General features: G+C 41.6%; 1 protein-coding gene across 3 annotated transcripts in view; it reads right to left on the bottom strand.

Moving 5' to 3' along the window:
• LOC139764875 (uncharacterized) overlaps nt 1-10,516 on the bottom strand; it is a 41,974-nt gene extending 31,458 nt beyond the window's left edge. For 2 of the 3 annotated variants that reach the window (XM_071691917.1, XM_071691918.1), the window contains exons 1-2: nt 10,460-10,516; nt 7,560-7,600 (exon numbers count right to left, since the gene is read on the bottom strand). In XM_071691917.1, the coding sequence (XP_071548018.1) occupies nt 7,560-7,600; nt 10,460-10,502 (84 nt within the window). In that variant the 5' untranslated portion in view covers nt 10,503-10,516. The other variant, XM_071691919.1, reaches the window with a different exon arrangement.
• Nucleotides 10,517-15,337: the final 4,821 nt, after the last annotated feature.

The following is a 15,337-nucleotide window of genomic DNA, read 5'->3' as shown; positions in this document are numbered from 1 at the left end:
CACATACGGTAGGTCAATAATTTACATAACTGCTAGCCACACACACGGTAGGTCAATAATTTATATAACTTTTAGCCACACACGGTAGGTCAATAATTTATATAACTTTTAGCCACACACGGTAGGTCAATAATTTATATAACTTTTAGCCACACACGGTAGGTCAACAATTTACATAACTTCTAGCCACACACACACACACGGTAGGTCAACAATTTATATATAACTTCTAGCCATACCGCCGGTAATTCATTTATGTAACTGACCGTAAACAGGTCACTGGGTTCCATAACTTGTGAGTGGTGTTGTGGGAGGTCAACCTGTATAGTACAGACACCCTCCCCTTCCCCGGTCACTCTGAAACCTCGCAAGTTACTAGGAAGTGGTTCAGACCCGCTGCCTTAACCATAGATTAATAATACTAGTACCTGGTGGGCCTTGACGTCAAGGGACTACCAGAATACTAAGCCTCATCCCGGCAGAATATATTCCCAAGTTACCAGGAAATGGACAGCAAAGGTCATCAACCAAGGTCATTCGAGGCGATTATTCACGACGCTGTCAGCTGGTGGACAACAAGTGGCCCCAATGTTTGGAGATGGTAAGAGACACGAAGTCTCACAGGACAAGGGCTGCTGCAGCTCGTCTCAAAATCTCAAAAGGATTCTACCAATGTCTCACAAGGTGTGATGGGGGGAGAAGCAACGTGCTTCATGTTCATGGCTGGCCTCCCTCCCAACCCCACTGATATTAGCCATTCCCCCTCCACCCCAGTCAACCCCACTACCTCCACCTCAGCCCACCAAGGCCTACATCCAGCCCCAGTCTCACCTTCCCCCACCATCAGTCAATCCCACTGAAGAAAAAAACATATCCATATTGCTCGCTCGCTGGGCGAAAAGGAGCGCCATGAATGGCCCAGGTCGCGACGGGCAGTTGCAAATCCCTAAGTCAAATCATGCACGAAACAAATCATGCAAGAGAGGCGACCTTTCACTTGTGATATAAATAAATAAATGGCGGTATACTGTAAGGCCCAGATCCCAACGATATTTCCAGGCAACGCGGCAGAACGCCCGTGCCAGACGTAGGGCATTGTTTTGAAATACTTATTCTTCTGTTTCAAATATGGCCGACCGTAAGACACGTCCTTTCTTCACTATTATGAGCCAACACTATCTCCTGCCTTTACACAGAACACACACAACCTCTCTAACATAAGTTTAGTGAAGGTAAAATGCTCTTTGGATCCCAGTCATATGGAGACTCTTGGGTCATTCTGCCACATGCTTAACCAAGATGGCAATTACCTTATAACTGCATAGGACAAGACAATTCCCAGACATGGCGTATGTTACGCAATCTTTCCCCTTACGCTATATATCCTGTCATTATAAACATCACAACTCTTAAGCTATATTAACCGTCATTATAATCATCACACTTTCCTTACGAAGCGGAGGAACAGGAAAAAAATATACATGTTCATCTATCAAATCCATGGCAATGGCTCAATGGTCTGTGTGGTCATGTCCTACATAACAATAGATGATCACCGATCACCTGAAGGTCATGGATAATGAGATAATAATAAACGAAGATAAATAATAAATAGGATTTTATATATATAAAAAAAAGCCGTTGATTTATGCATGTCTCCTGCAACCTACTCCGAATAACTATGAAGACATTAATACTCCTCCCTATGCACCAGGAACCCAGCAGGGACCACACCAGGAACCCAGCAGGGACCACACTAGGAACCCAGCAGGGACCACACCAGGAACCCAGCAGGGACCACACTGGGAACCCAGCAGGGACCACACCAGGAACCCAGCAGGGACCACACCAGGAACCCAGCAGGGACCACACTAGGAACCCAGCAGGGACCACACCAGGAACCCAGCAGGGACCACACTGGGAACCCAGCAGGGACCACACCAGGAACCCAGCAGGGACCAAACCAGGAACCCAGCAGGGACCACACCAGGAACCCAGCAGGGACCACACTGGGAACCCAGCAGGGACCACACCAGGAACCCAGCAGGGACCACACCAGGAACCCAGCAGGGACCACACCAGGAACCCAGCAGGGACCACACCAGGAACCCAGCAGGGACCACACTGGGAACCCAGCAGGGACCACACCAGGAACCCAGTAGGGACCACACCAGGAACCCAGCAGGGACCACACCAGGAACCCAGCAGGGACCACACCAGGAACCCAGCAGGGACCACACCAGGAACCCAGCAGGGACCACACTGGGAACCCAGCGGGGACCATACCAGGAACCCATCGGGGACCACACCAGGAACCCAGCAGGGACCCAGCAGGGACCACACCAGGAACCCAGCAGGAACCCAGCAGGGACCACACCAGGAACCCAGCAGGGACCACACTAGGAACCCAGCAGGGACCACACCAGGAACCCAGCAGGGACACTAGGAACCCAGCAGGGACCACACCAGGAACCCAGCAGGGACCGCACCAGTAACCCAACAGGGACCACACTAGGAACCCAGCAGGGACCACACTGGGAACCCAGCGGGGACCACACTGGGAACCCAGCAGGGACCACACCAGGAACCCAGCAGGGACCCCACCAGGAACCCAGCAGGGACTACACTAGGAACCCAGGAGGGACTACACTAGGAACCCAGCGGGGACCACATCAGGAACCCAGTGGGGACCACACCAGGAACCCAGCAGGGACCCCACCAGGAACCCAGCAGGGACCGCACCAGGGACCCAGCAGGGACCCCACCAGGAACCCTGCAGGGACCACACCAGGAACCCAGCAGGGACCACACCAGGAACTCAGCAGGGACCACACTAGGAACCCAGCAGGGACCCCACCAGGAACCCAGCAGGGACCCCACCAGGAACCCAGCAGGGACCACACCAGGAACCCAGCAGGGACCCCACCAGAAACCCAGCAGGGACCACACCAGGAACCCAGCAGGGACCACACCAGGAGCCCAGCAGGGACCCCAACAGGAGCACAGCAGGGACCACACCAGGAACCCAGCAGGGACCCCAGTAGGGACCCCACCAAGAACGCAGCAGGGACCACAACAGGAACCCAGCAGGGACCACACCAGGGACCCCAGCAAGGACCCCACCAGGAATGCAGTAGGGACCACATCAGGAATCCAGCAGGGACCACACCAGGAACCCAGCAGGGATCACACCAAGAACAGAGTATTTCATACACTTTCCCTCCAATTCCACCAACCATTTATAACTCTTCCACTATTTGACTTCCTTCTACAAAGCATTGCTGCCTTCAGATCCATATGCTGAAATCCTCTATCCACGGGATTTCTATGTACATCGCAAGGATCTGATATGCTTTACCCAGAATGATCCCAAAAGGGCTTGGGCCTCCTCCAACAATCATGAAAAGGTAATCAAGCACCAAACGCGAACTCCCCACCGTCATGACAATTCTTCCAACACAATCTTTTTTCACTTCTGAACTCTTACACTATAATTATCCTATTTCTGACCCTTAAGTTCCTCTGATTACAATATCATTATTTTCTCTTTTAAATGGGTACACCCACCTTCTGTTCCCCTCTAAATGGTTACATTGGTACTCTGGGAAAACTCAATCATCATCCCTTTACTGACTTTCCCTGATGCACAGTAGATGTTATCGGTCTTACATCCCATCTCCTACTAAATCCTGCACTCCCCAATCATTGTCTGATCACTCATGCTTTGATGCCATACACATCAGGAACTGAGCACAACAGGTCATGAAACTCTTTGCATCCCCTGAAACCCCATCTCCACTTTCATTTCTACTTAGAATCACTGCAAAGCTACTCTTTACAAACTAAAGCACAGCTTCATGAAAAGAAATAGTGCTGGTTTGACTTATCTTTCTACTGACACATCTTTCTTAACCACAGACATATACAATAACTCCACTCTGACTGCCATTTCCTTCAAATGATTCTACTTCTAATCCTCTGTCCTTATCTCCCCCCAATTTATCTATGCCATCTCCTATATTCTCCTAGCACAGGATCTTCCAAGTACTCTCCAAACCTCGGTGGACATGACATATGGCTTCTACGTACCCTCACAATTTCAGGTGGACAACGTGTATGGCCTACAAGGCTTTCCTAGGACTCTACCAACTTCAGGTGGATAAAGCATATGGCCTAGATAGCCTTCCAAGTACTCTCCCAACTTCAGGTGGACAAGGCATAAGCCCTAGATGGTATTCCTCTTCAAGTTCTAAGGGACTGTGCTTATGAGCTAGCTCTGATCCTTTCTTGCCTATTTCACTTCTGTCTAACAACACAGAACTGTTCTCCCCGAAAGCATGCCTTAGTGCAGCCCAAAAACAAGACAAATCTAATGCCACCAACCACACCACTGCTCTCAGTCTTACCCATACCGCAATCATTGAAATTCTCCTTAAATCAAGTTCTCAAATACTAAGAATCCAATTATCTTCATCCTGATCCCCAATATGGTTTCTGCAATGCTAGGTCTACTGGTGATCTTCTCTTACAAGATTTACCTCTAGTCCTCCTTTGCCCTTACCCCTAATACCTTCAAAACATCTGACAACCTGTAGCATAAGTCTTTGCTGTGTAAACTCCCTTCTTTGTTTTTTCCATTTCTCTCTCTTCCCTAATACTTAATTTCTTCTTTAGCCATTTCATTCCTGTATTTGTTAACTGATACAATAAACAGGAATCATCACGTATCTTTCTTCTTTTTTTTTTTTGACCCATATGAAACATGGGGGTGAGGACCAGGGATACTGGAGGTATGGTGTAAGGAAAAATGGAGGGTCTCTGAAGGTTCAGATGGAAGTGCAGCACATACAAGGATGCAGTCATTTATGATGGGAAGTTTTTAAAATGCTTAGAGGAAGACTGTTGAAGGTTGCAGATACAGATGGATACAAGGTCGTGAGACAGAGGAATAAAAAGAGAAATGCATGGTGGACGGATTAGATTAGAAATGCTGTGGATGAGAAGAAAAAGGCATATCACAGACTGCATGAAAGGAAAGTACCAGTGGAAGCTCAGCAAAGGAGATGGAAAGAATATAAGATGTGTAAGCAGAATGCTAAGCTAATCGAGGAAAGTAGAAAAAGATTTTGGAAGAAAGCTGAGTGAAAAGTTGAGGAAAAATATGAAATTGTACTGGAATGAGGTGAAAAGGGGAAAAGGTGGATGTATGGATGGACAGTTGCTGAATCAATAGAGGGAATTGAAAAGACGATGAAAGGAGTATTTTGAAGAACTAACAAATGTGAAAGAAGGTGAAGCATGAGGGATAAAAGGAAGATGATACAAGTGCAAGGGCCTACAGCATGAGGGGAGGTAAAAAAGTGAATAATTAAGCTGAAGGACCTTGAGTGGGTGGGATTATGGCTGATATGCTAAAGTATGTAGAAGAAAGTGTGATAGCCTGGATGCATTTCATAAGTAACTTAGCATGGAAACAGAAGGTTGTGCCTGATAAGATGATAGCTATTACTGTTCCCTTAGTCAAAGGTAAAAGTACTCAGGATGTGTGTAGCATTTATTGGGGAATAAGTCTATTGAGTATACCAGAAAAGGTGTCTGCACGAGTGTTAACTGACAGAGTGTTAAAAGTAACTGAATGCAGAATTAGTGAGAAACCAGGGAGATCAAAGAAAGGTAAAGGTTGTGTGGGCAACATTTTTGTGGTGAAAATCACTGTGGAAAGGTATCTAGTGAAAGGTAAGAAGTTATAGGTAGCTTCTATGAATCTGCTAAAAGCGTACGACAGAAATGAGTTGAATGTTTTATGGTATATCTTTAGGTTATATGGGGTAGAGGGACAATTGTTGGATAGTGTGAAAACCTAGAGTAGCAAATACATATGTATGAGTGGATGGATATTCTATTCTATTCTATTATCTATTTTAATGTCTATGAAAACTGCCATACCCATGGCAAAAAGATGGACAAAAAAAAAAAAATGTTTCTTGCTGACACACTGATGGTTGGACAAGTACAAACATTACATTACACAACAATGCTATGAATGTCCCAGCCACTTTATCCTTTGCTAAGAAAGAATCTCAAGGATTTACAGTACAGAATAATTCTGCAGATAAAATTCAGCTCAGTCTATAAATATGGTATACGGAATGATAAAATCAGTAACCTAAACAAATCTGATAATCTCAGCAAAGTCTGTAATGGATAAACAGACTCAAAAAGTTCATTCTAATGCAAGTACAAATATATACTATACTGTATGCAGGATGCTGCCATTTAACAAAATCTAAAATACTTTAAAATACAGTGGAAACTACATTGATATTCCACTCAATATGAAAAAGAAAATAAAATTATTCATTATGCAAGGCTGTGATAAACAATAAAAGTAGGAAAGATCTGGAAAGGAAGAGAAGCCACATCAAGCAGTATCAGTTATGAATATCACACGCACGTGAAGAATCTGAGGTGATACGGAATGCCCATACGATAAATCAACACATAAGGCAAAATATCTATATCACAGGGTATAAAATATCAATGATAATATATAATAGCAGATAGCAAAGTGTGTAATGAGTACAAAAGAAATTAAGTCAACCTCTCAAATAAAAATCCAATTACAGTGTGAGGTTTACATATAAAGAAAAAATTCATTAATCTGGAGGAAGCCTGTTCCCTTTACTGAATCCCTTCCTAATACTATTTCTATGATGGGGAATTCAATAACATTACACTCTTCTACCAATGCATACGTATAAATGTCAAGCATGCAAAATACTGAATACATTACAAGAATATATCAATTATGACAGACAAAAACGGTGCACCAGTGACTTTCTAGTCAGCTTTGTCTCCTGAAATCAAAAACCTTTTTGCACCATTCTCATTCACATAAAGCGCATTAGTGCACATGGCCTAAGTTTTTTCATATATATCCTCAATTCAGGTTTTGGAAGAATAATAAGTTAAGTAATACTTTTAAAGGTAAATTCTACAATGGTGAAATACAGATTACATCAGCAAGACTTCTAGCTAATGTACTTGCCAGCAATGCCTTCTTATGGCAATTACTCTATAATCAACAGTAACTAGAAACATATATATTATTAGCCATACCAGCACACAAAGGTATTCCTCAAATATTCAATCATTTTGACCGGCAAACTAAAATCTTTTGATGTCAAAAACAATGAAGAAGTCATGCAATATGAGCACAGAATGTAAGATTCATTTACATTAAATATCACTGAACCAACTGAAGCATTATTCTGTATATACATATATAATCAAGACAGTAACTGCAATACCCAACTGGATCCAATCTTTAACTCCATTTACCAACATACATCTAAAATCCTGCATCATCATCTCTTCCTACATAAGATATAATAAAATACTATTTATAATTGATCTACAGCTACATCATATAATATTCTCTTTACTAATGTTATAGAAAATTCCTTTTGAGTAAAAATCATGAGCACAATTCCCCCTAGCACCAAGGAAGCTCCCTTCACGAAGTTTTACTAAAATGAATATATTACTTCAATACTTACTTTCAATTTGCTGCGGTCCATCGTTGATTCTGTTGCGGCACCTGTGCAGAAACAAAGCAGAATTAGTCACTCAGCTTAGAATCACTCTAACATTCATGTATATGTACACATCCTATAATATCAGTGCTGAGGCCACACAGTACACACAGATCTTCAATTTTGTTGCCATATTCGAAAGGGTCCATACTTTCTAGTAGCACTAAAGGATCCTAATCAATGAGAAAAAATAATGGTTTTGATATTTTTTGTGTACCTCTCAATCCTTTAATGGCTCCTTACATCGTAAGTTGTACTACTGGCAGACTGTTCTGTGCATCATGCAATATTTTACTATCGCCTTCTATCATCTGCAACCCTAACTGACACTTGAATCCACCTACTACTCAATACCATACGGCCACAGTTTGAATAAAATTTTTATGTACGTTAACTTCTGCCTGCATAAATGATATGCAAATAATACATAAATAATATATGTCTGTAGCTTGCTTTGTGAAATCTGACCTAGAAAAAACCATGAAGTGGGTACTATGCTTTAGTGTATAAAGCATTTAATCACATTTAACAATATATATATATATATATATATATATATATATATATATATATATACCCATTTTTGCTTTTCGAGATAATGTTCTCGACTTCCACACACTCTTCAAGGCTCCCAGGATTTTCGCCCCCTCCCCCACCCTATGATTCACTTCCGCTTCCATGGTTCCATCCGCTGCCAGATCCACTCCCAGATATCTAAAACACTTTACTTCCTCCAGTTTTTCTCCATTCAAACTTACCTCCCAATTGACTTGACCCTCAACCCTACTGTACCTAATAACCTTGCTCTTATTCACATTTACTCTTAACTTTCTTCTTTCACACACTTTACCAAACTCCGTCACCAGCTTCTGCAGTTTCTCACATGAATCAGCCACCAGCGCTGTATCATCAGCGAACAACAACTGACTCACTTCCCAAGCTCTCTCATCCCCAACAGACTTCATACTTGCCCCTCTTTCCAAAACTCTTGCATTCACCTCCCTAACAGCCCCATCCATAAACAAATTAAACAACCATGGAGACATCACACACCCCTGCCGCAAACCTACATTCACTGAGAACCAATCACTTTCCTCTCTTCCTACACGTACACATGCCTTACATCCTCGATAAAAACTTTTCACTGCTTCTAACAACTTGCCTCCCACACCATATATTCTTAATACCTTCCACAGAGCATCTCTATCAACTCTATCATATGCCTTCTCCAGATCCATAAATGCTACATACAAATCCATTTGCTTTTCTAAGTATTTCTCACATACATTCTTCAAAGCAAACACCTGATCCACACATCCTCTACCACTTCTGAAACCACACTGCTCTTCCCCAATCTGATGCTCTGTACATGCCTTCACCCTCTCAATCAATATCCTCCCATATTATATATATATATATATATATATATATATATATATATATATATATATATATATTGCGCTACCTCGCAAACGCGGGAGACAGCGACAAAGTATAATAAAAAAAAAATATATATATATATATATAATACCCATCAAGGGGACAGGCCCCTCCCAGCCACAGCTACCACCAATCATGGGGAAAGCACTCCCACCAGGGATGTGGGGAGTGGCATACATCCACAGTCTAAGCCACCAGCAACCAGAGATGCAGCACCCACCCGCCAGGCTGGGGAGTGGCATGGTAATATTATCACCCAGCCTCAGCCGCCACAAACCATGGAGGAAGAACCCCTCGCCTGGCATGTGAGGAGTGGCGTAGCAGATCTACCAACCTCAGCTGCCAATAACCATGGATGCGGCACACCCATAGCAACCACTCCAAATGGTCCCCAATTAACAACAATCATGTTTTCTCTACATAATTCAACTGCTGAGAGAAGTTGGGTGAGCCTCTCACGGGTTTTCTTGGTTTTACACAAACTACTAACCCATTTGTACAAAAACTGACCCGATATCTTCCCTGACGGTCATGAACCAAAACATCATTGCCATGCTTTGGAGTTGGGAAAAATAGTGGTCCAAACTACACCCCATTCTACAAACTAAACGAACAACGACAAGCAAAATTAATCAGTATCTAAAGGTGCATTTGATGTGAAGGTAATATGTTTATTTATAAAAACTAATTACTAACGTGGCACTAGGAAAGTAAATGATTATCCAGACACCTTCCCTAATATACCAATACTCCAGTAATTAAACCCTTAACTTAAAACGTTTAACTACTTCAAAATTTACAGAAATCAATATATATTTATGATCAATCACAATAATACCTCCAAAAAGTCTCTCTGTTTCATCTTACTGATGAAAAGTAGCAAAAACCAAACCAGTCACAAAACGTGAAATATACACGATAAATAATTCCTATTTTCACTTCACCCGTTGGACAAAAATATCCTAAAATTCACTAAATATTCACTTTTTGTATGAACAAGCTCTGCTCCACTCCTGCTCGCAGTCTTACTTGAGGTTTTCAAACTAAGTCATCCAATTCTGGTGCCGCTGTGCAAACACGAGTGGTGTGGAGTTTGCAACATGGCAACACATCAGAACCAAACAATTGCCGAGTGTAACCCCAGTGCTGTCCTGTGGTGTCACCGCACACCACAGGAAGAAGAGGCCATGACACACCCTGTGCAACACCCCAAACAAATAGCCAACCTACACAATCCTTTGTATATACTTGTTGAACCCTGTAAGCCTGGCGCTCACGGCCATCTTTTCTCCCACAGAAAACACTCTACTCTCCCGACTGTCCACAGTGACTATATGTTTCTGGCGTCTGCAGCACCCAAGGCATAGAGCCAGGGATGGCACAACCCTGTTAAGAGCCACACTCTGCAAAATAAGCTATCTTACCAAACCGCGAGTCCGCCATTTCTTTACACGGACGTGACGTCATTTGAAAACAAGCTTGCGATTCTGGGTAAATAAGACCCAACAAACCCCTAGAGTATTAGAAAATCATTTGTAACTTCTTCGTTTATTTTCTTTATGATACCGTCTTTTCCTATACATAAGTCCATTAAGATTCAAGACGTCTCTTGGATTAGGAAATTATACATAACATCAAAATAACAAAACGGAATCGTTATTATATTTTTTTTTTTCATTTTATGGGGGAGGGGTCTCCTGTCTAATTACATATATATAATCAACTGTTTGCATCATCCAGTATTTTCAATTTTTACGGCTTCCTTATGGGTTTAATGGCCACTGCTCCTTTGTTGGAGGTCAGTCATCTCTTTTAACAATTTCATTTTTTTTTTTCGTGTTTTTTTTTCAGACTGTAATCAAAATGAACTAGTTTTTAACAATATCTACAGTTTTCGTTAATAACGTAATATTCATCTCATACTGAACATATTTACTTCAAATTTACGGTGCCGGTAGTGGCCTGGTTCCCAGGCTGTCACTGGGTAAAACATTATCTTGCACCGTGTTCAGTACATGTCTTCCAGTGGCTCATATATATATATATATATATATATATATATATATATATATATATATATATATATATATATATATATATATATATATATATATATATATTTTGCTTTGTCGCTGTCTCCCGCGTTTGCGAGGTAGCGCAAGGAAACAGACGAAAGAAATGGCCCAACCCCCCCCATACACATGTACATACACACGTCCACACACGCAAATATACATACCTACACAGCTTTCCATGGTTTACCCCGGACGCTTCACATCCCTTGATTCAATCCACTGACAGCACGTCAACCCCTGTATACCACATCGCTCCAATTCACTCTATTCCTTGCCCTCCTTTCACCCTCCTGCATGTTCAGGCCCCGATCACACAAAATCCTTTTCACTCCATCTTTCCACCTCCAATTTGGTCTCCCTCTTCTCCTCGTTCCCTCCACCTCCGACACATATATCCTCTTGGTCAATCTTTCCTCACTCATTCTCTCCATGTGCCCAAACCATTTCAAAACACCCTCTTCTGCTCTCTCAACCACGCTCTTTTTATTTCCACACATCTCTCTTACCCTTACGTTACTTACTCGATCAAACCACCTCACACCACATATTGTCCTCAAACATCTCATTTCCAGCACATCCATCCTCCTGCGCACAACTCTATCCATAGCCCACGCCTCGCAACCATACAACATTGTTGGAACTACTATTCCTTCAAACATACCCATTTTTGCTTTCCGGGATAATGTTCTCGACTTCCACACATTTTTCAAGGCTCCCAAAATTTTCGCCCCCTCCCCCACCCTATGATCCACTTCCGCTTCCATGGTTCCATCCGCTGACAGATCCACTCCCAGATATCTAAAACACTTCACTTCCTCCAGTTTTTCTCCATTCAAACTCACCTCCCAATTGACTTGACCCTCAACCCTACTGTACCTAATAACCTTGCTCTTATTCACATTTACTCTTAACTTTCTTCTTCCACACACTTTACCAAACTCCGTCACCATATATATATATATATATATATACATATATATATATATATATATATATATACATACCTACACGCGGGAGACAGCGGCAAAAAAAAAAAAAAAAAAAAATATATATATATATATATATATATATATATATATATATATATATATATATATATTTTGCTTTGTCGCTGTCTCCCGCGTTTGCGAGGTAGCGCAAGGAAACAGACGAAAGAAATGGCCCAACCCACCCCCATACACATATATATACATACGTCCACACACGCAAATATACATACCTACACAGCTTTCCATGGTTTACCCCAGACGCTTCACATCCCTTGATTCAATCCACTGACAGCACGTCAACCCCGGTATACCACATCGCTCCAATTCACTCTATTCCTTGCCCTCCTTTCACCCTCCTGCATGTTCAGGCCCCGATCACACAAAATCTTTTTCACTCCATCTTTCCACCTCCAATTTGGTCTCCCTCTTCTCCTCGTTCCCTCCACCTCCGACACATATATCCTCTTGGACAATCTTTCCTCACTCATTTTCTCCATGTGCCCAAACCATTTCAAAACACCCTCTTCTGCTCTCTCAACCACGCTCTTTTTATTTCCACACATCTCTCTTACCCTTACGTTACTTACTCGATCAAACCACCTCACACCACACATTGTCCTCAAACATCTCATTTCCAGCACATCCATCCTCCTGCGCACAACTCTATCCATAGCCCACGCCTCGCAACCATACAACATTGTTGGAACCACTATTCCTTCAAACATACCCATTTTTGCTTTCCGAGATAATGTTCTCGACTTCCACACATTCTTCATGGCTCCCAGAATTTTCGCCCCCTCCCCCACCCTATGAACCACTTCCGCTTCCATGGTTCCATCCGCTGCCAGATCCACTCCCAGATATCTAAAACACTTTACTTCCTCCAGTTTTTCTCCATTCAAACTCACCTCCCAATTGGCTTGACCCTCAACCCTACTGTACCTAATAACCTTGCTCTTATTCACATTTACTCTTAACTTTCTTCTTTCACACACTTTACCAAACTCAGTCACTAGCTTCTGCAGTTTCTCACAAGAATCAGCCACCAGCGCTGTATCATCAGCGAACAACAACTGACTCACTTCCCAAGCTCTCTCATCCCCAACAGACTTCATACTTGCCCCTCTTTCCAAAACTCTTGCATTCACCTCCCTAACAACCCCATCCATAAACAAATTAAACAATTTGCTTTGTTGCTGTCTCCCGCGTTTGCGAGGTAGCGCAAGGAAACAGACGAAAGAAATGGCCCAAACCACCCCCATATATGTATATATATATATATATATATATATATATATATATATATATATATATATATATATATATATATATATATATATATATATATGTATATGTATATATATATATATATATATATGAATCTTTCTTTCAAACTATTCGCCATTTCACGCGTTAGCAAGGTAGCGTTAAGAACAGAGGACTGGGCCTCTGAGGGAATATCTTAACCTGGCCCCCTTCTCTGTTCCTTCTTTTGGAAAATCAAAAAAAAAAAAGAGGGGAGGATTTCCAGCACCCCGCTCCCTCCCCTTTTAGTCGCCTTCACGTGGGAAGTATTCTTTCTCCCCTATCCCCTATTCTCCTATCTCTGGGAATAGGAAAGAAAGAATGCTTTTTACGTATTTCCTGCGTGTTTGTAGGTGACTAAAAGTGGAAGGAGCTTCCGGGCGCTGGAAATCCCTCCCTTCAGTTTTTACTTTTCCTAAGGAAGGAACAGAGGAGGGGGCCAAGTGAGGATTTTCCCTCTAAGGCTCAGTCCTCTGTTTTTGACGCTACCTTGCTAATTCGGAAACTGCGAATTCTATACACAAAGGAAAAAGTTGAGAATAAATGTGAATAAAAGGAAGGTAATTAAGTTTAGCAGGGTTGAGGGACAAGTTAGATGAGGTGTGAGTTTCAGTGGAAAAAAATTGGAGGAAAGTCGAGTGTCTTAGGTACGTGGGAGTGGACATGGCAGCGAACGGAACTATGGAAGCGGAAGTGAGTCATAGGGTGGGTGAGGGGGCGAAGGTTCTGGGAACACCGAAAAATGTGTAAAAAAAAAAGAAATCGTTATCTGGAAGAGCAAAAATGGGTATGTTTGATAGTATAGTAGTGCCAGCAATAGTACATGAGTGCGAGATATGGGCTATATAGACTAGGGTGTAAGGAGAAAGATGGATATATTGGAATTTATTGTTTGATGACAACACGTAGTGAGAGGTGGTTTCATCGAGTAAGTAATAAGGGGTAAAAGAGAAGGGGTGATTTTTGCACACCCTTATATTTCAGTCAATTCCTAATGGAAAACATATTGAAAATGAAAAGTACTCATGGCAATGCTGTATATATGGAGGACAGGCATGAACTTAATTAGGGAAAAATATGGACGCTTTAGAAGAAGTCTGGAGGGTAACTCCGGAAATAGTGCAGGATTTTAGAAACATGTCATAGTAAGGTAGAAAGACTGAATCGACTTAGATTACATAAACGAAAAACATATAAAATTATGAGATTTAAAGAGTGATAGCTCAAAATTTTATCAAGAGAATAGGAGCGAGTTAAAAGGTTATTATCACAAGATTTCTGAGACAAAGCTGTAAAAATATGACAAAGAAAAATTTATAGTGTTAGACACCTTTCATATATTACCAAATGAAATTATTATCACATTAATCCACTCAAAGAAACACTAGGATAAACTAAATACTCACTGACTGTTGAATTATTCTAAAGTAAGATTAAACTTTAGAAGCGAGAATAAACATAGACCTATACTAGTCTCGCTTTTTATATACGGGCAAATGTGTACCACATTGGAGCCACGAGTACCGGCAAATCTCCTTTCACATGTCAGGTCAAAATTCAAAACAGACAGATGATATAATTTACCCTGCCACTGATCGTAGCGCTATGTAGTGGCCAAGCTTGCACTCATCACAGATGCACATAAAGCCTATCTCAAGTTCTATGTTACTATATATATATATATATATATATATATATATATATATATATATATATATATATATATATATACATAATGCCTTGTAATTACTCCATGAGCTATCTTTTGTTAACATCCAGTAAACACATATTGTCTATTTCCTTCAGAATGGGATAAAACAGAGGCACAAAAACTCCAGAATAAACCTCAGCCACATTAATTTTAATTCGTGTTATGATATTACATAGATCTAATAAGTTATAATAGATATATTTGAATTAAAATGGCCGGGTA

Source organism: Panulirus ornatus, chromosome 51 (genome assembly GCF_036320965.1).
Source record: "Panulirus ornatus isolate Po-2019 chromosome 51, ASM3632096v1, whole genome shotgun sequence".
NCBI classification, from domain to species: Eukaryota; Metazoa; Arthropoda; class Malacostraca; order Decapoda; family Palinuridae; genus Panulirus; species Panulirus ornatus.
Note: the sequence above shows the minus strand (reverse complement) of the source record. Positions and strands in the feature narration are given on the sequence as shown.